At 42.9% G+C, this 22,166-nt stretch overlaps 1 protein-coding gene across 1 annotated transcript in view; it reads right to left on the bottom strand.

The window, feature by feature from the left end:
* Positions 1–4,508: 4,508 nt before the first annotated feature.
* Positions 4,509–22,166, bottom strand: part of GPR176 (G protein-coupled receptor 176) — a 102,786-nt gene continuing 85,128 nt past the window's right edge. The window contains exons 2-3 of the mRNA XM_014847336.3: positions 12,039–12,291; positions 4,509–7,361 (exon numbers count right to left, since the gene is read on the bottom strand). Of these exons, the coding sequence (XP_014702822.1) occupies positions 6,239–7,361; positions 12,039–12,291 (1,376 nt within the window). The 3' untranslated portion in view covers positions 4,509–6,238. The remainder of the gene's footprint in view (positions 7,362–12,038; positions 12,292–22,166) is intronic.

The following is a 22,166-nucleotide window of genomic DNA, read 5'->3' as shown; positions in this document are numbered from 1 at the left end:
ACCTGTTGTCCTTAGCTTTGGGACTTCAGCCACAATTCCAGGACGTCAGGCAAATCCTATTGAGCGTCTTGTTTTACAATCATAAAGGGGTCATTAGAAGAATTCCAGTCTGGATGCTTCCTTGCTCATATCTAGCAGGACTAGTGCACTCATGAACAATTCATGGAATATAAATCCTTTCTTCAATCTGATAGGTCAACTCAGAGGACATACCCACCCCCAGATCAGTAAGAGTCACCAGGGGAATACTATGCACTGATTAGTTTCCTCTAATCGAGATCTACCCCTGGAGCTGGGGTGGGCTGGGTTATGTGAGGAGGAAGGAATAGAGATGGATGTTTAGGAGGTGAGTAATGCACCTGCTACAGCTTATGTCTTGTGTTCATATAAAAGCACTCTGGTATGCTCAGAATAGCCTTCACAGTGACACAATCTATTAGCCTTTCTTTCTCAATATCAACTCTCAGTAAACTAGTAGAAAACTTGATCAAAACTTTAGGTATGTTTGCATTTTCAACGAAGTTTCCATTTTCTCAGTTTCTCCAGATCCATAGCCATTATTTCATCTTTATTTAAAACCAGCTAGAGTCCTAGTCTTACCTTTCAAGAGCTGGGTTTGGGAAGAGAAGACTACCTCTTACCTTTGCCTTTTAAATAATCATGCACTTAGATTTTTCCTCTGAGAGAAACACTCCAGAGGCAGAAGGCCAGAATTTAATTCTATATGGACCTTAGATAGAAAAACCTCTTTATACCAAATTTTCTCCATGAAATCTATAAAGGAGAAAATGCAATGGAATTGAGAATTTTTGTAGAGGAAAGTAAAAATATACCATAAAAGATTTTTTATAAACATGTATTCATATGTAGAATAATAAAAGGCTACGTAAGTATAAAATTTCAGAGTTGGAAGGGGATTTAAAGCCTAATTCCCCCTTCAAGGTTTGAATAAAACCTAATTGCTTCAGTCCAAAAACAGTGTGAAGAAATATACCTTTTTTTTTTTTTGCTATAGCTTAATTTTCATTTTGAGATTCCCGGGATAAGAGAAATAATCTCAGACATTCCAAGTTTCCTCGCCTCTCACATTACATCATGGTGTATAATGTGGGGGCATGCATGTGAAAACGACATCTGTCCTCAGCGTCATCGCCCACAGGGTCACCCCTTACTCCATTTGGTCCAGTGATCCATCTTCCCTGTCCACCTGCACCTTTGCCTTTGAAGCTTTCTCTTTCTTTCCAGACACCCAGGTAAATATCTTTGAGTCTGTCTACGACATCCTGGCTGCCTGGACTCACTAACAGACTCTACAGTGGGGATCCACAACCTGGGGAGCATACACAGCTTCCCTTTGCAACTGCACAAATCTTTCTTTGTTTTGCTGCATCCCTGGGGCTTTGCCTGGGAGGTAGCATTAGGGCCTCTTTATCCAGAAGGTACAGATGTCTATATTCTTATCACTTACCCCTGGCTTCTCTTATCTCGACTATCCTCAACTCCAGGAAAACTTTTTATACTGAGGGAAGATGGTCCCCGCCTCCTCAAACTGCCTCAAACCTTTGGCTAACCCAAGGTTTCTCAAGCTTGGTACTATTGATATTTCGGACCAGATAAGCCCTTGTTGTGGGGGGCTGTCCTGTGCATTGTAGGGCATTAGCTGCATCCCTGGCCTCTACCCACTAGCTGCCGGTAGCATCCCCCAGTTCTTGACCATCATTACCATACATTCACTAGATTAACCCCAAGAGTCCCCTTTGTTCTCCCAAAAGCCAGGCTTTGATACCCAAAAACTGGAAAGAGACTCACAGGCTGCTTTCCTTTGAGGCAATGAACGCCTTCTCCCCTTCCCCGAGAACAAGGCAAAGGAGAGAAGAGAAATTAGTTGCATCAGGAAAGATGGTTAATATTTCAAAAGCATTATCCCATCTGTGTTGTATTTTCTCACCTGTTGCCTTAAAAGGTACACCACATCTCATTCTAGTACCTCCTTTGTGTGTATGTTACATTTTGTATATGGACTGCAATGAATAAGCATATAGAAGGAAATTTAAGAGGGGCAGAAAGAGATTTAACCACTAAATTCTGATCAATGCAGCTGAAAAAGGATTAATCTTCACACCCAACACACACGCCTGGAAGTGTGTTTCTCAGGATTGAACTTCCCTTCCAGGTTTAGAACTTCCACTCCCTCTCGTGAATTACAGCGAAGCTTAGGTGTTTGAAGAGAGAGGTAGATCAAAGTCCTTGCATTTGATGTCTTGAACCCTGTGGGAGTCATTCCAAGGAAATCAATAAGAACCAGCAATAACTCTACTGACAGCAAATCTTGACTAGCTCACATGCAATAGAAATTTAGCCGCTTCTCCAGGTGCTGTATCTCTTGTTGATTCATTCATTCACCATTCACTCATTTAAGTTTGAAAATAAGTAGCTTCCAAGTCCCCAGAACATAAACAGCCTGAGAGGTTCATGTAAAACAAGGCTGGAGATTATAGTTTCAGTTCTATGAAGGTTTCCAGGCCTTTATTCTGCGTATTAACTAACGTATTCCCTTGACACAAATGGAGAAAAACACTAGTTGAATGTGAGGCTAAGAGAAAGGGTGATATTTCAGCTTCTGAAATCTCATGTATGGGGAATCTTAGGTCATTTCAATTTATTTTAAAAGCCTTGCGCTCACACAAAAAGGCTTTTAACGCCACCCTGGGCGTTAGTACTGATTTCACTTCCTGTTTTATTCACATATTCTCAGGTCATTAACTGTAATTTATTTTTCTTTTGGCTACCGAACTCTAATATAGCACAATTGGTTGTGATATAAACCTGCTGAATGTTTCCAACTATTTGGGGAAAGTTAATCACTTTGCTATGATGTTATTTACATTGAATGTTGTAACTTACATTGTATGTTGTTACGTTGTTAGACATGATATGAAAGCATTAACCCTTCCCCTCCACCAAAATTCAGCCTAAAATGAGCTTTTTCCCTGATCATCTTAGCTCTGGCGTGCGGCAGCAGCTGTGCACAGGCCAAGCCACCCCATCCGGATGCAGGGGCGCAGATCTGCGATAGAGCCACGGGTATTCTCTCCAGCCAAATCAGACTTACGCTTGAGCTCCAGATGTTAATTCAGCACACCAAGCGATGAACTTCCAGCTCCTTTTCTATGGATGGAGTCACTGTGGATGTGTCTATGTGCCCTTAGTTATTCTATAGACTCCACTGTACTCTTCATCAATATAGTAAATTAAGTTCATTCATATTCAGAATCTGGCTTATAGGTTTACAGTAAAGTTGAAGATGCTGGTTTACACAGCTATATTTACTGCAGGAATTCAAAGAGGACCTTGGCAGTGTGTACTACCTCAAAGTATATCATTATGAATATTATTACTGGGGAAACTGGTGAAAACACCAGTTTAATATGGTTTTCTGAAAAAAATTCCAAATAAGCCCCTCAAGCACTTTTGTAAGGTAGCATGTAAGCACTGCACTGATCCGGCTTTACTCTGTGCCGGGCCTCAAGTTAAACAGGTCATCCAATTTAATCCTCACAACGGGCCCATGAGGGATATTACGGCCTCTCTTGGATTCCTCTGAAAACAGGACTTGAGACATGGGCTTTGTGAGGTGGTGCTTTGGGTAGGTGGTCCTTGAGGGCATGAGTGAGGGACAGAGAAAGCCTGACAGGGAAGGAGGAGGAAAGGTCAACGAAAGGATGCCTTATTTAGACACTGTGGTGGGTAACAGGGACTTGATCCTGCCTGACCTCCTGAGGTGTGGAAAGAAGCCTCCCACAATTGTCCAGCGGGACAGAGGCAGGGGGATTTGTCTACTGGTCCCCGTGCCGCCCTGGTTAAGGGTTACCCCCGAGCTGGAGAGCTCTCCCAGGACAGAAGGCAGAGAAGCCAGGCCTGACTGCTCTCAAGGAAGTGAGTGGATGCCGCCAGCAATAGCCCACTGCAGACATGGCTAACATCAGAGGTGAAGTGTGTAAGCTGGGGCAACAGAAGCTTCTGACACAGTTATCATCTCCCCATTTTACAGAGAGGAAACCAAGGTACATGGAGGTTACCGCGCCTGCTCAACGTCATGAGGCTGGTCTGTGGTAGAGCAGGGACTCCAACATGGGCCATCTGACCTCAAAGCCCACGGCCCTACCCATGTGTTCTCCACCCTCCCACGTGAGGGGTGATGACAGCTTCACTCCCCTCTTCCCTGGGTAGCTCCACCCAGAGGTTTGAGCAGTCCAGCCACCAATTCACTTTGGAACCCATGTGCGTGACATTTATTCAACCACTGCATTTTCTCCTTTGGGAATCCATTTTTTAAGTCGCAACAACACAAGAAAATGCTCCTTGCAACGCTCTGCATCTGCACTTACGGGAAAAAATGAACACCTTTCATTTGAGATCATGTAGGAAGAGAGAGGTTCAGATAGTACACCACTTGAGAGGGAAAAGAAGAAACAAAAAAACACAGATCACGCAACTCTTTTTGAGTTCAGAAACTGCTTTTCAATTTTTTATTAAAATGTAATTCTTCAAAGATTATATAAATACACCTGGCAACGACCTGTTAGAAGTCAAGCAACTGCTTCAAACCTACACGAGAAATACCTGCCAAATTCTGCCCAGAATTTATGAAGTTGGACATATATATTATCAGAACGACACCAAAGTGGCTACACTTGACAGATTCTCCTAAAGTGGACGAGATTTTCTGACAGATTATGATTCCTCTTGATGAAAGCTGTAACAATTGTGAAGCTTCTGAAACATAAGCTTGAAGGGCCACACGTTAACTCTCAGGGCAAGGACCTACAGATGGCATGCACGGAGGGCTGGGGGGCAGGGCGCCGGGTGGGGCACAGGTCCGGTTTCTGCTGTGAGCACACAGTGCTGTGAGGAGACAAAGCACAAAGAGGAAGACGCTCCCTCTGCAGGGGAAGGGTCTTTGGGTTCATATTCTGGAATCAAGAGACAGCACAGCCAGGAGAGGAAAGGAAAAGGACACTCCCTGCACGCAGTCTGAGTTCCTCCGACGGACAGGGGCCAGTGTGGGAACAGGAGATGTGTGAGGACCACTGCCTGTGGGGTGCAGGAGTGTGCCAGTGAGAATGTCCACTCCCCTTCAAGCTTGCTCAAGGCACTGGACTGGCTCCCCTACATGTTTTAACAAGAACAAAATGCCCCGGAGAGAGGAGCAGAGCTGGCACTTGAGTTGCCCTCAGTAAGAGTGAAGTGTCGTCTGTGGTTTGAATTCAGCCTGGTGAAATCCATGGGAAGTGGACTCACACTGCCTGCAAGAGCCCCAGGGTGTAAGCAGTCGAGGACACGGTCCTCCCTCTTCCGTCCAGTCTGGCTCCTGCTGAAACTTCACTGGGAAAGAGGGAGTGGAGAGCTCACCTGGACTAGGGGTTTTCTCGGCATTTTACAATGATTCATCCTTTCTCCCTATTCTGTTCCTCCATTGTGTCCAAAATGAAGGGGGGACCACAGTTGTACAAACAGACTGAAAATGAGACTGGCCACACCTGAGTTCTGGAGTCCCCAGAAGGGAGACATCTTTGTCTGACTTTTCCCACTCTTTTGGGCAGAATTACCTTTCCTAATCAAGTATTTTTAGCTGGATGTTTCCAGAGGACCCAGTTTCTACTAACTTTGCATTTTTTTGGGAGAAACTGTGAAGCATATGACTGGGCCTTCCAGAGGAAAGATGTCAATGCCAAGTCCCTGTCTTCTCTGAAGAGAGAGATCAATATAAAAAATTTTTAGCATTTGTCACGTTTAAGTCAATCACATAGGCATTTCCTTTGTGGCCACGCTGTTCCACAGTTATCCTGGGCTCCCCTTCGAGTGCCCTGCTCCCTTGAAGCTCATGGATGGTCTTCTCTCCTTGTATTCTCTGCTGGGCCCAGGGGACTAAGGAGTCCTCAGAAAATGCACACGGAGGACCCACCCCGAGACCCGTGCCACACTGCCCAGCTTTCGTCTCCACAAAGGAATGTGGACTTTACTAAGGACATGGGCCACTGAGATAAATGTATATACTCCCTCAATAAAGAGGACATTTGATTTTACATAGATTTCCCTCTCACTCAACAGCATCTGGCCCATACAGGAGGAGTCAACCCAGACTGGGTTGCAATGACATCACGGAAAGCACAGGGCCAACTCAGGGAGGGCAGGAACGTGGAAGCTCCCTGTTGCATCCAGGGATTTACAATCCTTGCTAGGAATCCACCTTTGGGAAAATGCTCACTTTATTGTTTCTGCTCATCTTTCGCTCCACCCTGCCTACCTTGGGCATCTTTGTCTGGATCAGCTCCTCTGGGGTGTTACCCAAGGGGGGAAGCAGCCGCTTCTTACTGTTTCGGGTCTCTGAGAGCCACTGAGGAGGCAACTCAAAAGGCCCAAAGCCAAATTGTAGGGAATACTTTTCAGGGAATGTCTCAGGTTCCACAGAGGCTGCTGCTGCCACCTGGGATACAGAGTCCACTGTGCCCGGGGGTGGGGCAGGGGGAGCGAACTGTGGCCCCTGCTCTCCCTCCAGGCAGCCAGTAAGTATCTCCTTGGCCTGGAGGTCAGCTGAGCCAGTGTACTTGGCTTCGCTCTCTTCCTCATCCTCCGTGGGCTTAAAGATCTGCTGCTGCCCAATGTGGAACATCTCCAGGAGCTGGCTGCCCGAGCGCATGCTGGGCTCCAGGCTGGCATCAGCCATTCCGCCCCCTGTACTAACCACATTGCGGCGACTGTACCGGTGGTGCAGTTGTACCAAGGTCCCTACCAAGCACTTGCGGACAGATTTGTTCACAGTAAGAAAGAGCACAGGGTTTGCCAGAAGAGAGACTTTGGGCAGCCAAATGGCAGTGAGTAGCAAGAAGATGGAAGTGTCAGGGACATTGAGCACAGTCTGGTAGACGACCAGGGTGGCATAGGGCACGCTACACAAGATGAAAACCATCACCATGGAGAGCAGGGTGGCGTGCAGCTCGGCCTCCCGCTGGGAGGCATAGGGGATAGAGATGGTGTTCTGTGGGGTCCGGAGCGCTGCTATGATGACCTTCTTCTTCTGGCTGGCACTCAGGGCCCGTCGGATCAGTATCAAGAAGAGGAACACCACAGCCACGGGCACAATGACCGTGGTGATGTTATAGATCAGAACGTATACCAGGTGGCCCAGGGAGTTGCTCCAGACTTCGGTGCAGGTGGACATGGCATAGATGTCAGCCACATTGGTCATTGCAAACACAGGGACGCTGGCCACCACTGCGTGGGCCCAGATGTACATCACCAGTTCACGGGACTTGGCGTCAGATATTTTTCTCTCCAGCGGATAGAGGACTGAGTAGTACCTGCAAAATGCACAAGCAAAATTCAGTTCACAGGGAAAGAGACGCTTTAAATTAGGGGAATCTATACTACCACAAGTGGGAGAGAGGGGAAAAAAGGTCAAGTTCTTTTGTTCTTCCTGAGACAGCAGGAACCACTGGTGGACTTAGGAAGCCAGGCCTTGGGTTTTGAGGACTTTGCTGTACAATGAGAGGCATCACTAGACCAAAAGAGCACCTTTCCAAATGGGGAGGGCAAAGCCCTGCCTTCAAGGGACTCTCAAGACTGTCTATCAGGAAAACAAGCAAATAACTTCATTTCACAGCTAGCTATATAATGACTGCCGCTAGGATCAAATCTCAAAGAGTGCCCTCAATATAAAGGATGTCTCCGTCTGCTGTAAAGACTTCTGTTTTTCAATTTAAGGGTAAATGGTAAATTGTAAAAAAAAATTTACATTTGCTGAGAAGCTTTAGGGTAATTTTCAAAGCCAGTAACAGAAAGAAATTTGTCTGCACACATCTCCAAAGCACCCTTATGTCTGCACTGGGTCTCATTAGCATTTACAGCTGCTCAGGGCAGAAGGACCCAGTATGAAAGATGGACTCTGACAAGGTCCTTCCACAAAATCAATTCAACGGGCAAAAGTTATGCCTGCTCAAAAGCCATTGTACCTATGATAATCACTCAGTAACCCTAAGAGAAATTAATAGGTCTAAAATGCCTACACGATTAGATTTTTGTTAAAATCAGATGAGACTTCTTTTCCTTCAAGCTTTAACTTGCTTATTCTGTAAACACCTATTCAGAAACCAAAAGCACCTTGTTTCAATGTTATCAATAATTTGGGAGAACTGACTAATTTTTCAGACCCTAGAACCACATCTGTCATGAAAGGGGTGCCAGCCGCTGTCAGAAATACCATGAGTTTCTTCACACTAGCTCAGCCCAGGTCTCTGTAGTGAGCCAATGCTGGAGTGGACCTTACAACCCTATTAACATTCATTCACTCATGGGGCCAGGTGAACACGCACACCTTCCTGGCACAAGGACTGCTGAGCACGGCCTATGTGCCAGATACTGTGCCAGGCACAAAGATGAAAAGACACACAGAAGTGTTTCCAAACTCAATGGGGAAAAAGGCATGCAAACAAACAATTATAAACGGACAGATGGTGGGTCTACTGGAGGTATGTACACAGGAGGTATGGGAAAGGAAGCACCTGGGAAAATGTCAAGAGCAGGTGGCACTGTGGTGGAGTCTGGCAGGGGACAAGCTGGGGGAGAGTGTTCCAGGCTGCGGAAGATACGATGCAAACACAACATGACCATGGATGATCAGAGATGGATGGAGCACGGTGAAATGTGTTCTAGATCTCTTTCTGGGAGGGGATAAAAAGAGAAAGAAATGTGTAAGTTATGCATGCTCTCAATTTTTTTTCTCTGAATATAGACACATTTTCTAATTACGACTCTGTAAATTCAATGTGATGCCCTGCACCCACACATGAATACACAGGAATCCACTGTCTCAGACACCCATTTGTTAACTGACAGGTAGCAGACACAGGCTTCCAGTCATTTCTGCTTCCATTACATGTTGGGAAACAGGCCACAACACAAGCACATAGGCTCGTTATAAATAATTTTGTTAGTGCATAAACCTCTATAAGATGATGCAGGAAGTGTAGGTGGCCTCCCAATTAACTTACTGACTCGGTGCCATAAAATAAATATCCGAGAAAGAAGTGAGAGAAAGGATTGTCTTCATGCAAAATCTGCTTATGCCTGCAAGTAATTTGTATCGCTGAATAATAAAATAGGAATTTACCAGCCTTGTTTTTCTACTAAAAGGAACTGTTTACCTTTTTTTTAAATGATGGCAAAAAAAAAATCCAGATTTTCTGCTGGAAAGAAAATAAGAATTTCTTATTGTTTGCATATTTTCTTGTCTAAGACCGAAGGCCCAGAAATATCCCCCAGGGATTATTGCATGGCTTCCAGGTATAACAGCAAACTGTTCAGAATAATGTGTTCCCACTCTTGTTGAATCCTATTCTTCAAAAACCTTCAGGATTCCTAGCAGCATCATTCACAATAGCCAAAAAGTGGAAACAACCCAAATGTCAATCAACTAGTAAATGGATAAGCAAAATGCGGTGTATCCACACAATAGAATAGTTTCAGCAATAAAAAAGAGTGCAGTACCGATGCATGCTACAACACGCAGGAACCTCGAAAACACTATGCTGAGTGAAAGAAGCCAGACAAAAGAACACATGTTCTATGATTCCACTTACATGAAATGTCCAAAAGAAAGCAAATGCATAGAGACAGAAAGGAGATCAGTGGTTGCCTGGGTCTGGGAGTAGGAATGGGGAGTGACTGTAAATGAGCATGAAATTTATTTTTAGGGCAACGGAAATATTCTAAAATTTGTAGTGATGGCCGCACAATTCTATAAATACACTAAAATTCATAGACTTGTACACTTAAAATGGGTGTATTTTATGATACGTAAATTATAGCTCAATAAAACTGTTTTTAAAAAACTTTCAGGAAAGAAAGTCCACAATGTGGACTGAAGACTTAAGACCTCACTGAGCAGACAGTACAAGGGGCCGCTGAAGTACACCTGCAGTGAACGCAGAATGGTTCAACACAAAATGCATAGGGTACCCGCGGGGATGTAAATTGACTTTTCACTCTGACTTGTCACTATTACATTCCAATGCTGTGCAGTGGCACTTTCCAGATGTTCAAAGACCTCTTGTTGAGCATGAAGAGACACGCACAGTCACTGTAAAGCAGGCATGGAAAACTGGCATTGCATGGGGCATGTTCAGCTTGCTGAAGGGATTTGAGTGGCCCACATAACATGTTTTTGTTTTTAGGAAGATTAGCCCTGAGCTAACATCTGCTGCCAATCCTCCTCGTTTTTTGCCGAGGAAGACTGGCCCTGAGCTAACATCCGTGCCCACCTTCCTCTACTTTATACGTGGGACGCCTACCACAGCATGGCTTGCCAAGCAGTGCCAGGTCCGCAACCGGGATCCAAACCGGTGAACCCCAGGCTGCCAAAGCAGAACTCATGAACTTAACTGCTGTGCCACTGGGCCAGCACCCCACATAATATTTTTTTGAATGAAAATTAACTGCCAATATTTTTAAATGATAGAATTCTAGATTTCTGATTTCTCTTCTAAGAAAATATAAAGTCCTGCCCACTCAGTCTAATACCCACCAAGCAATTATTACCTGCATCTGCTGAGTGACTGACCACCACGAAGAGGAATGCAGACATACAGCCTCAACCTGGCCCATGTCACCTGCCTCATAAGCCCCTGTGTAAGGTGAGTTTCTAGTGAGAAACTTCCAAAGAGCTGGAGTGTCTCCCAGCAAGATCTGCCGGTAAAATGATTACAGACAATATATCTAGAAGAATGCGCCAATCAGAAGGGAACCTAGAGAAAAAGAGACATATTGGTGTGGCCTCTCCAAGCACAGGCCATAAATAATTCATTCAATTCTTCGTCATTACAACAGTGAGGAAGCTTAGGCTCAGAAAGGGTAAGCCACTTTGCTCATAGCCACCCAGCAAGAAAGCAATGGAGGTTAGGACTTAAAGTCAGACTTCTGGCTCCAGAGACCCCTCTCTTGAGCACAAAGCCAATCACTGCTGCTAGTACGCTGAGGGCTTTGGGTGACTCTGTGTCCCTCCCTGCAGATAACGCCGGGCAGCTAACGAAATCGGGGTTCCGGGCCTGAGAGGCTGACGAGACTCCAGAGAGCAGCTCTGCAATCCACACCCTCTGAGGACATTAAGGTATTAACTATGTTCTGAGTGGATGAAGAGTTGAAAAATTCCAAAGTCATCTAAAATGTAGTTAAATTTATCAGAGGGTATAACGTCAGAGGAGCCAGCACTTTCTCTTGGGCAACTGTTCCTCTCCGAAAATCTTGAAACCAAAAGTAGTCATGGATGCAAAATACTTTTCAATTCTTGTTTGCTTATTTAATTCTATTCTCTAAAATGTATTATTATCTCAAACTGTCTTCAAGAAGTGCTAACAACAAAGGGAAAAACGCAGGAAGCTCTTGGTTATTGAGAGCTTTACACTCAACTTTGATCAATTTGATCGAATTATGTATGATGGCAGTAGCTCCGATACAAGAGTTATTCCCAAATGGACGTCCTTTTAAAGAGGATGGGAAAGAAAACAACAACCAGCACAGTATAAAGCCTTGGAAATAAATCCTCCAAAGGAACTGTTGTGTTATCTGGCCCAGTCCAACTGGACTGTCTAATCATTTGTTAAATAACCACTGAATCATCCCCCTTGTTCTTCCAGAAATGTTTTCATCCTACATCAAAAAACCCTAATTGCAGATTATCAATCAGAAGAGCAATCGACTACGAATGGCAACGCAAATACCACCACTTCCAACCAAGCAGAAGCCCCAGCATCCTCATGATGTAACTGCAATGCCACATCTTTTCTCAACAGTCCTGTTTTCCATACCCGGACTCCTGTTAAATCAACCTTTTATGACGCATCTGTTTCAGACATACATTCTCTAGTGACCACATGCAGACTGAGAAATGTGTGGAACATTAACTATTCACCATTTGGTACATGATGCTAATTTTCCACTATACTTAAAAAAAAAAAATTGCTCCCCTGGCTCCCTGATCTTACCTGTCCAAGGCAATGGCAGGGAAGCTGAGGATAGTCACAGAGCAGAAGACTTTGTGCAAAAACTTGACGACCTTGCAGAAGAGCATGGTGTGGATCCACCAGCAGCAGTGCGGACTGGCGCTGAGAACGATGTCGAAGGGCACGCACACCAGGCTGGCACAAATCCCCGAGCAGGCCAGGTTTTTAATGAACCTGTTGGTGACAGATTTGAACACGGTTGTGCGGCAAGTTGACCATAACACCATGAAGTTTCCTGGCCAGATATGCAAAAATAAGAGAAAGTAAAAATAAATTTTTAAATAAAAAGAAAAAAGACAAAAAAGGAAAGAAAGAAAATATAGGTTAGAAAAAGATTGAAAAATCATATTTGAGAGTTGATTTCAAAGGATTTAATTTAAATACATATTATATTGTAAATTTATGTGAAATTAGTAAATCACTTATGTACATATCCAAAAAAGTAGAAAAATTTTTAGTGGTGAGTTTTGTTACTTAATTTTAGGCATAACAGTATGATGATGATGACTCAGTCTCATCTGAGAAGAAACAATTTGCTAGATATTACTGACTCTCAGGCAATCTACTCTTACCAAGTTTGCAAATGACTTCCATGTCGCCAAACTCTGCCAGAGAAACAGGACGCAAGCCACACATGCACTTTAAAATTTTCTAGTAGCCATATTTTTAAAAAGTAAAAAGAAGCAGGTAAAATTTTAATAGTGAATTTTATTTAACCCAATATATGCCAAATATTATCATTTTGACACATAATCATTACTTTAAAAAGTATTAATGAAATATTTTCATTCTTGCTTTTGTACTAAGTCTTTGAAATCTGGTATGCATTTTTTATTGAGCTATAATTGACCTATGACAGTGTATTAGTTTTAAGTGTGCAGGGTGTGCATTTTACTTTACACTTACAGCACATTTCAGTCTGCGCTAGTCACAGTGCAAGTGTTCAGTAGCCAGAGGTGGCTAGTGGCTACTGTACAGGACCGCACTGTTCTGCACCTTTAGCAGCAACAGCACATTGGACTGTCTCTCGCTGAGCGTTCTCCTCTTGTGGCTCCTGCAGGCCTACGGTTTCCCAGTTTTCCTCCTACCCTCCCACCTCCCCCGTCCTGGCTGCTCCCAGTCTTCTTTCCTAGGCCCTCCCCTATCCTCTCTCTCCAGCCTCTCCCTATGTCATCACCCACTCAGGAGGCTCTCCGTGGAAATGCTGATGACTTCCACATCCATGTCCCAAACTAGGCCTCTCCTCTCAACTCCAGACTCCCATTTCCCAACTAAGTCTGGCACCCCACCCCCTCTCAATCTGCTACACCTCTGCTGAGTCCTTGAGAGCCTAGAAAATCTGGAGCCCACCTGCCTAGTCTCACTCCTCTCTTCCCCAGGCTGCTGGGCACCAACCACTCTGCCCTTTTGTTCTCTTCTTGAAACACATCAAGGTTGATCCTGTCTCAGTGCCTTTGCTCAAGTTTTTTATACTGCCTAACATGCTCCTCATAGGTCTGGTTCCTTTTAATCCAGATTTTAGTGTAACTGCTGCCTCCTCAGAGAGGCCTCTTCTATCTTTTTTTTTTTTTTTTTTGGTGAGGAAGATGGGTCCTGAGCTAACATCTGTGCCAATCTTCCTCTGTTTTGTATGTGGGACACTGCCACAGCATGGCTTGATGAGCTGTGCTAGGTCTGCACCTGGGATCCAAACCTGTGAACCCAGGGCCACCAAAGCGGAACATGCAAACTTAACCACTATGCCACCAGGCCAGACCAAGTATCTTTTTATTTTAAATACTCACTGCTCCTCCCTCCTTATACTCTATTATAATATCCTGTTGCAGGCTTCATAGCTCTTATCATATTATTAATTTCTTCACTTGCTTTCTCTCCATTTCATGAGGATAAAAACCATGCCAATTTTGCTCACTATTACAACTCCACTGCCTAGCTCAGTATCTGGCACAGAACAGCATTCAATAAATATTTAGATAAATGGATTTGTAAAGTAAGAGGACAAACAGTAATCAAAAGTGCCTGGGGTAAGGATATTCTAAGGCCGTAGTTCCCAAACCTCACTCTGCCTCAGAACCACTGCACTGGACATCCTGAATCACAGTAACTAGGTACGGAACTGGGAACCGGCCTCTGTAGCAAGCACCCCAGATACAGCTGGCCCCCAGACTAAAGCTTCAGAAATAGCACTTCCAGACAGAGTCTAGAGCCCTGCCCCAGAGTGTCACACGGCCCAAGTCTCCAGGGACGCAGGGCAGCCTACTCTGCTGGTGGAGCTTTTACGTGGTGAGAAGGCCAGCTCCAGAGGCCAATCAGTCACGACCCAAGCACACTGCTACCTCCTGGGCACATGCTCAGAGATGGCCCTCCAATGAACTGAGCCAACAGGCCCCCCTCACTCAGAAGGAGAGCAGTGGTGCCAGGGGAGTGGAGAGCAGGCTTCAGGGCTGCAGCCAAAGTCACCCCAAGGAGCTGCCTCCACGCCTCAGATGTTGACATAACTTACTGTCAAGAGTCTCTCCCCAGGGGCAGGCCAGTGACCATGCAGTTAAGTTCGCATGCTCAGCTTCAGCGGCCCAGGCTTTTGCCAGTTCGGATCCTGGGCACAGACGTAGCACGGCTCATCAGGCCATGCTGAGGCAACGTCCCACACAGTAGAACTAGGACCTACAACTAGAATATATAACTATGTACTGGGGGGATTTGGGGAGAAGGAAAAAAAAGAAGAGGAAGATTAGCAACGGATGTTAGCTCAGGGCCAATCTTTAGGGAAAAAAGAGTCTTTCTCCAAATTCAGTATTCCATAGCTACCTCTTATCTGCCAGACAAAGTAGAAAAAAACAGCTACTGTGTTTAAGTTAAGTCAGGCCAGCTGCTTCCAGGAAATTCTCTGTCAAACTCTCCGTACTTTAGTACGCTGACTCAACAAGATGAAACCAGCAGTGTGAATATATACACACATTATTCAGTGTAAGAGCTGTTTATACTGATACCGCAACCTCAGGCCCCTCAAGCTTTCCTGTCACCAGGGTGACAGACAGTGATGTACTTGAAGCTCCATTGATTTGGGAATTTTTTTTCTGGCCTTTTTCCACTGAAGCACAGATCAGAATCTAACTGAAGTATCTTTCCCCACTTAAGTTTTACATACAGGACTTAAAATCTGGTAACCATCTAACAATGAAATAGCCCACTTAAAAAATCTGCCACTAAGAGAGTGTACCTGTCACAGCATCTTCAGTGGTCAAATCAGGGGTGTCTCCAGTCCACTGGGGGACTTCCCATAAAAACAATCCCTCTTTGTTGTAAATCAAGACTCTCACGATTTTCTTTCTCTCTCATCACTGTTAATCGTCGTAGTTTGGTAGGTTATGCTGAATAAAACATTTTAAGTAACAGAACAAATAGGAGAATTCATTGCAAGGGAGAGGGCAGGCTGTGGGCCAGGGTCTCATGCACAAAGCAGATTCTTTTGAAACTTAACTGAAACTAATTTCTATCATTACCCTTGTACCACACTCTCCTATCTTTCCGTCTCCCTCCCTATTATGTCAGACATAATTTTTTGTTGTTTTTTAAAAAACCATACTTTAGCAGGATATATATTATGATATTAATGTGAGTTCAAAGTATTCTGGCTGCAGAAGAAAGTACCAGATACGCCATCTTAGAAACCATGTTGGCAATATAATGAACATCTTATTAGTATGTCCATACTTGTGGATGGGGAAATTCCTTTTCAGTAAGTTATTATTGAAAAAACTGAGACTACTATCATCACATTTTATCTCCACTTATTTATAAGACTCTAGGTGGCATCTGGAGCCTAACGTCTTTTGCTGTTACGAAGCTGAAGCTAAAGAAGTCTATGTCCTTTCCATTCTCTAAACTACCTCCCTCTCTCCTCACTTAAAACTGACCCATTTGGCTCTAAAAACCTGAATTAGACCAAAATATCAGGAAAGGAGCACCCATACCCAACATCTGATTGGTCACATGTTAAAAAATGTGTGTGTGTCTGTGCATGCACAAGAGTAGGCATACACATGCATGCACCAAATATACACAGGACAACAAAGCACGATAATTAAGTATTTGATCATTTAACCTCATTAGCACTTTAGATTCTGCTCGGCTTTACAAGGCATACCAAGGACAACTCAGTATGTGTTTTATCTATAACATTCAGTATTCAACTTCTAGATTCTTTTTATTTTAGAGATCACATTCGAAATCATCTAATCCCCTTTAGGAGGATCCAAGCTCTGAAGCCATTCTTCCTTTCTATGTATTCCCATTATACTTTCTAATGCTGGATTCACGACAACATTCGGTGCCACAGCTGGGAGCACAGCAACACAGTTGGTACACACTCACATCACACACAACCAATAGGGGAATAAGGGGTAGAGGAGGATGACATCCGTACAAATCTACTCCCCCGGGGACTGCTGCTAGCCTATCGTTGCTCCTAATCTAAAATACAAATAAAGATTTCTCTTTACACAGTATACTTGATAGTCAAAGATAACTGATGTTGAAGACAGATATACACGAATTAACTACAGATCCCAGATAGCACTTGACAGACCCTGAGGAACTGACCAGGTGACTTTTTTTCCAACTAAATTTTACCTTTGCAAAATTTTGATTGTGGCTGTCCCTTTTAACCAGTTCACAAGATTGACATCTTTGAGAGCGACAGTCCTGGTGTGTTAAAGAGACTAATAACCAAGATGAAAAATATTCCGAAAGAACTTTAGAAAACAGTGTGCCTTTAAGAGTCCTCCCAGGAAAACAAGACATGTTATCCTTTAAAAACTACCAGCTTCCCCAGAGACTTACAGCAGTAAAAAGATTCACGGCCATGCTTTTACAGAAAGATAACAGACCATCCAGAACATTTTACAAACTGAAACTTGAAAAAAGCAAATGCAAACTGAAGGCAAGGAATTAAATTACAAGGAAAATCCTAAGAAGAAAGACTGTGCCAATAGGGAGGCCAAATAAGGGTTGGAAAGACAAAGGAACTTTAACATTCACCAAACCCCACGAGACACAAGAGGAAAGCCTAAGCAAGTTAGGTAACATGGATCCCATAATAGAAGAAACAAAGGACAGACAACTACGTTGTATAGAATCGAATTTTAAATTTCTTCTTTGCTTCAGTTTGTAGCCAAAAAGGTAACTAAGAACAGGATCTCTTTGGTTAAAAGAATTATGTAAAGTGAATAATAGGAAATGCTTTTAATTAATCTGCCAGATAACAACAGGAATGGCTCCTAGCCTATCTGTGTCTTTATAGTTAAAGTGGCTTTCTTATAGACAGCATATAGTTGGCTCTTGCTTTTTCAACTGATCTGACAATCTCAGTCTTCTAATTGGTATGTTTAGATCATTTACATTTAATGTGATTATTGATATAATTGGATTAAAGTCTACCATCTTGCTAATTGTTTCCTATTGTCCTATCTGTTCTCTGTTCCTTTTTTCCTTTATCTTCCTGATTTTGGATTGAGTATTTTTGAGAATCCCTTTCTATCTCCACTATTGGCTTATTACTTACACTTCTTTTTCAAATTTTTTAGTGCTTTCCCTATGTTTACTACCTAAATCTTTAATTACTCACAGTCTACTTTTGAATACTATTATAATTTTACATGCAGTATATGTTCCTAATTCTTCCTTCCTAACCTTTGCACGTCCATTGTCATATATTTTACTTTCATATAAACTATAAACCCAAAACACATTGCTACAATTTTTATTTTCATCTGTCAATTAACTTTTAGAGTAATTAAAAATAAGGGGGGAGGGGCCAGCCCCATGGCCGAGTGGTGAAGTTTGCCTGCTCCACTTTGGTGGCCCAAGGTTTCACTGGTTTGGATCCTGGGCACGGACCTAACAACACTTATCAAGCCATGCTGAGGTGGCATCCCACATAGCAGAGCAAGAAGGACCTACAACTAGAATATACAACTATGTACTGGGGGGCTTTGGGGAAAAGGAAAAAAAGAGAAGTTTGGCAACAGATGTTAGCTCAGGTGCCAATCTTTCAAATAAATAAATAAGAGGGGGAAAAGTCTTTTATATTTATCTTCATTTTAACCATTTCTGGAGATCTACATTTCTTTATGTAGATCCCAGTTTCTGTCTGAGAGGGTTTTTCCCCTAGTACTTGCCAGACATCACTTTATTATCCTCTGGATTGCATACCTTCTGATAATATGTCTGCTATAATTCGTACCTTTGTTCTTCTGTATATAAGATGTCTTTTTTTCCTCTACTTCAAGATTTTCTCTTTCTCTTTGGTTTTTAGCAGGTTCATATGATCTGTCTAGGAGTGTGTATGTGTTTGCCTGGTTAGGGTACTCTGGTCTTCCTGCATGTAGATCTGACATCTTTCACTATTTTGGGAAAATTCCTGGCCAATAGCTCTTCAAATATGTCTTCTGCCCCATTCTCTCTCTCTTCCCTTTCTAGGATTCTAATTACATGTAGTATGTGTGGGAAGCAGAACAATGCTCCCCACCACAAGGACGTCCATGTCCTAACCCCTGGAACCTGGGAATATGTTGGGTTACAGGGCACGGGGGAACTAAGGTTCTAGTCAATTGGCCTCAAGATCGGGAGACTATCTTGGATTCACATAGTTATTTTAAATTCTCTATCTGATAATTTCAATATCTGGGTCATATCTGAGTCTGGATCTTGGATTGCTTTGTCTCTTGACAGTGGGTTATTTTTCTTGCTTTTTAATGTGTTTCATAATTTTAGGTTGAAAGCCAGATATCATCTTTAGGACAGTAGACACTGCTAAATAGTATTTACAGGCCATTTGGACAGACACAGACAGATACACACACACACACACACACACACACACATTCACACAATTCCACAGCAGCGTTATTTAGGTCAGATTCCAGATTCCAGGGCACAGGTCAGCAATCTCATTTAGTCGTCCACTTAGTAATATACATATAACTTCACACAGGCAAGAAAGAACACGAGTGATAATTTTTCAAAGTGAGAAAACAAGAGAAGAAGGGAGGGAAAAAAAGTAGGACAGGGCACTGAGAAATAGAAATATTTTATGTGGAGCAGACACCTCCTGTGACTACACTAGGCCATAAACCTGTGGTTCCTAAACCTGCATGACCATTGGGATCACCTGGGAAGGTTTTTAAACACAGATCCCTAGACCTCGGGCCCAATTGAATCTGAACCCTGGAGGGCCTGGGAATCTTTATTTTTATGTGTTCAGTAGGAAATTCTGATGACCGGCCAGGATGCACCACCACAGCCACTCACTCTTGGCCTTCACCATACTTTACCTCAGTCTACTCATTGTTTTTCCTTTTTTCAGATACAAAGAGAGCCCTTCCCAACACTGAAGACAAAAACATGCAAGTCACACTGAGCTCTAGCTATGGTGTCCACAGCGCCCCAAGGCACTCCTTCTCTGCTCAAGGATCAGTGCTGGGCTGTGGCTCAGCTTCTCAGCATGGCCTACAGACACAGAGTAAGCTACAGCTGCAGAAACGGCTTTTCCTACAGAGGAAAAACACAAGAAAAGGTGACATCCTTTGACCAATTATTTATCATCAATGCTTATTGACTCACTGCATCTCTCCCAGCTGCTCACCGTCATTGACCAAACAGAAAAGATAAAAAGATTTTAATTAACTTTAATCCATGTATTCCCTCTCTTTCAGTTTTTTTTAACGAGCTCATTCATGCAGTGGACATAAGGTACAGTGGGACCATATACTTTGCTTTACAAAGAGGAGGAAAAAGCTGAAAAATATGGTTGCTTCCTGAGAGCTGCACGGGGAAGGAGAAAGCAGGGTGGAACAAAAGAGAACACAGCCCAAGAGTCTTGCTCTCTGGGCCACAGTTTTTCTGTTATGTGATACAGTGCACACCTGGGCCACCAGGACTGCTGTCATTACTGGAGCTCTAGAACTTCAGGACACTATTCTTGTTTCCGGTTTGTTTTTTGTTTCACTTGGGAAACACCCTTTTTTGTTTCCCAAGTGAAATACCTTATTGTTAGTTACGATTATTAAGGTAACATGTAGTTAATTTTTAAAAATCAGACAATGAGCAAAGTATAAATAATAAAGTAAAAATTGCTCACCCAGTGATAACCATCTAAGTATTTATTCTTCCAAACTTCTTTTTATATGTATAGACTTCTGTTTATGCCGGTGGGACCAAACTATACATACTGCTTTTTTAGCTAGATCTTTTCACCATATCAACCATCTTTTTAGAACAATAAATAAAAATAGATCTGTGTCATTACTTTAACAGCTACATAAAGCAACAGTGTTTTTATGGTTATATCCTAATTTATTTTATCTATGGCATATTGATGAGTTTCTTAAAGCTGTTCCCAATACATTTCTATCATACAATGCTGAATTCCACACCTTTATATATTTAAATTTGGGGGAATTTAACTGATTATTTATTGAGGATAAATTTCTAGAAGCAGAATTTCTGGGTCAAACAGCTTACACTTTTTTGAAGAAGAAGAAGAAGATTAGCCCTGAGCTAACATCTGCCACCAGTCTTCCTCTTTTTGCTGAGGAAGATTGGCCCTGCACTAACATCCATGCCCATCTTCCTCTATTTTATATGTGGGACGCCTGCCACAGCATGGCCTGTCAAGTGGTGCATAGGTCTGCACCCAGGATCCAAACTGGTGAACCCCAGGCCGCCAAAGCAGAACATGCAAATCTAATCACTGCACAACTGGGCCAGTCCCCACATTTTTTGTATATATTGCTAAATGATCCTTCACAAAAGGCATATGAGAGAATTGGTTTCCCCATATGCTTACTAAAAGTTCTGTAGTCTCACTAAAATGTCTGGAATTTTGCATGATTCCTCATTCCTAGGGTTTATGTTTTCCTTATTTCTAGAAAATTTTTATCCACTGCCACTTTGAATTTTGCCCTACCCTCTTTCTCTTTATGCTCTTCTCCTGGGGCTCTTATTAGACTTGTATTAGAGCTCATTCTATTGGTTATATCTCTTAACCTCTCATTCTCATTCATATTTTCCATCAATTTATCCTCCTCTGCAAACTGCGTGATATTTCTCAGGTCTACTTTCCATTTTATCAATTATTAATTCATTGGAAGTAACTAATCCATCTTTTTTTTTTTTTTAGCTTCTTGAGCATTAAACCTTTTGAAATTTGTATTTGGGTCTCCTTCAAACTGCCTATTCTTTATTCCTAGTGTCCAGTTATTTTACTACGGCTTCTATTCCTTCTTTGACCTGTAATCTTGTTTTTAAAACTCTTGTAATTTCTTTCAGATTATTCTACTGTGCCTAGTTCTAGAAGTGTTAATTTTGCCATTTGTGGGGTCTGCTGGCTCTCCACTATGGTTTTCCTCATACGGTTTTAATGTTCAATTATGAGCTCATGGTTCATGGGGGTTGTTGTGTGGTAGGCTACACTCCCTGGTTGTGCAAGTGTTCCAAGTGGCTAGCCAGGCACACATTAGTACTTTGTTGCACTTCTGGGTGCAAATAGCAGACAATACGGTTGAAGGACCATTCTGAGAAGGTTAAGAGTGTAGGGAAATTTTTATCCTAGAGAGAGGCAGGATATTTTAACAACTAAGAGCACAGATCCTGACCCTTACTCCTGGATTCAAGCCCTAGTTCTACCACTTTCTAGCTGTGTGATCATGGGTGAACTAACTTCTCTGTACCTCAGTTTCATCATTTGTAAAGTGGACACGATAAACAGCGCCTGTGTCCTAGGGGAACTGTGAGGATTAAATGAGTCAATAAAGTAAGACATGTACAGTGCTTAGAATGGCTTCTTGCACATCATATGTGCTATGTGTTATATGTTACCATTATTATTAGTTTCACAAAGTTTCCAGAAAGCACCAAGGAAAGGTCTGACAGAGAAGGAGTGAGAGGCTGGGCCAGAGGAAAAGAAAGCTGGAGCCACGTAGAGAGAAGGCAGAAGAGGAGAGCTCACAGAGGAAATTGGAAGCAACCAGGAGCAACAGAAAACGTATAACTTCGACTGACCTCCACGTTCCAAATGGAACACGGGGCCTGCCAAGGAGGAATCACCCA

This window comes from Equus asinus, chromosome 2 (assembly GCF_041296235.1).
Source record: "Equus asinus isolate D_3611 breed Donkey chromosome 2, EquAss-T2T_v2, whole genome shotgun sequence".
Lineage (NCBI taxonomy): Eukaryota > Metazoa > Chordata > Mammalia > Perissodactyla > Equidae > Equus > Equus asinus.
This window is presented reverse-complemented; position numbering and strand designations above follow the sequence as displayed.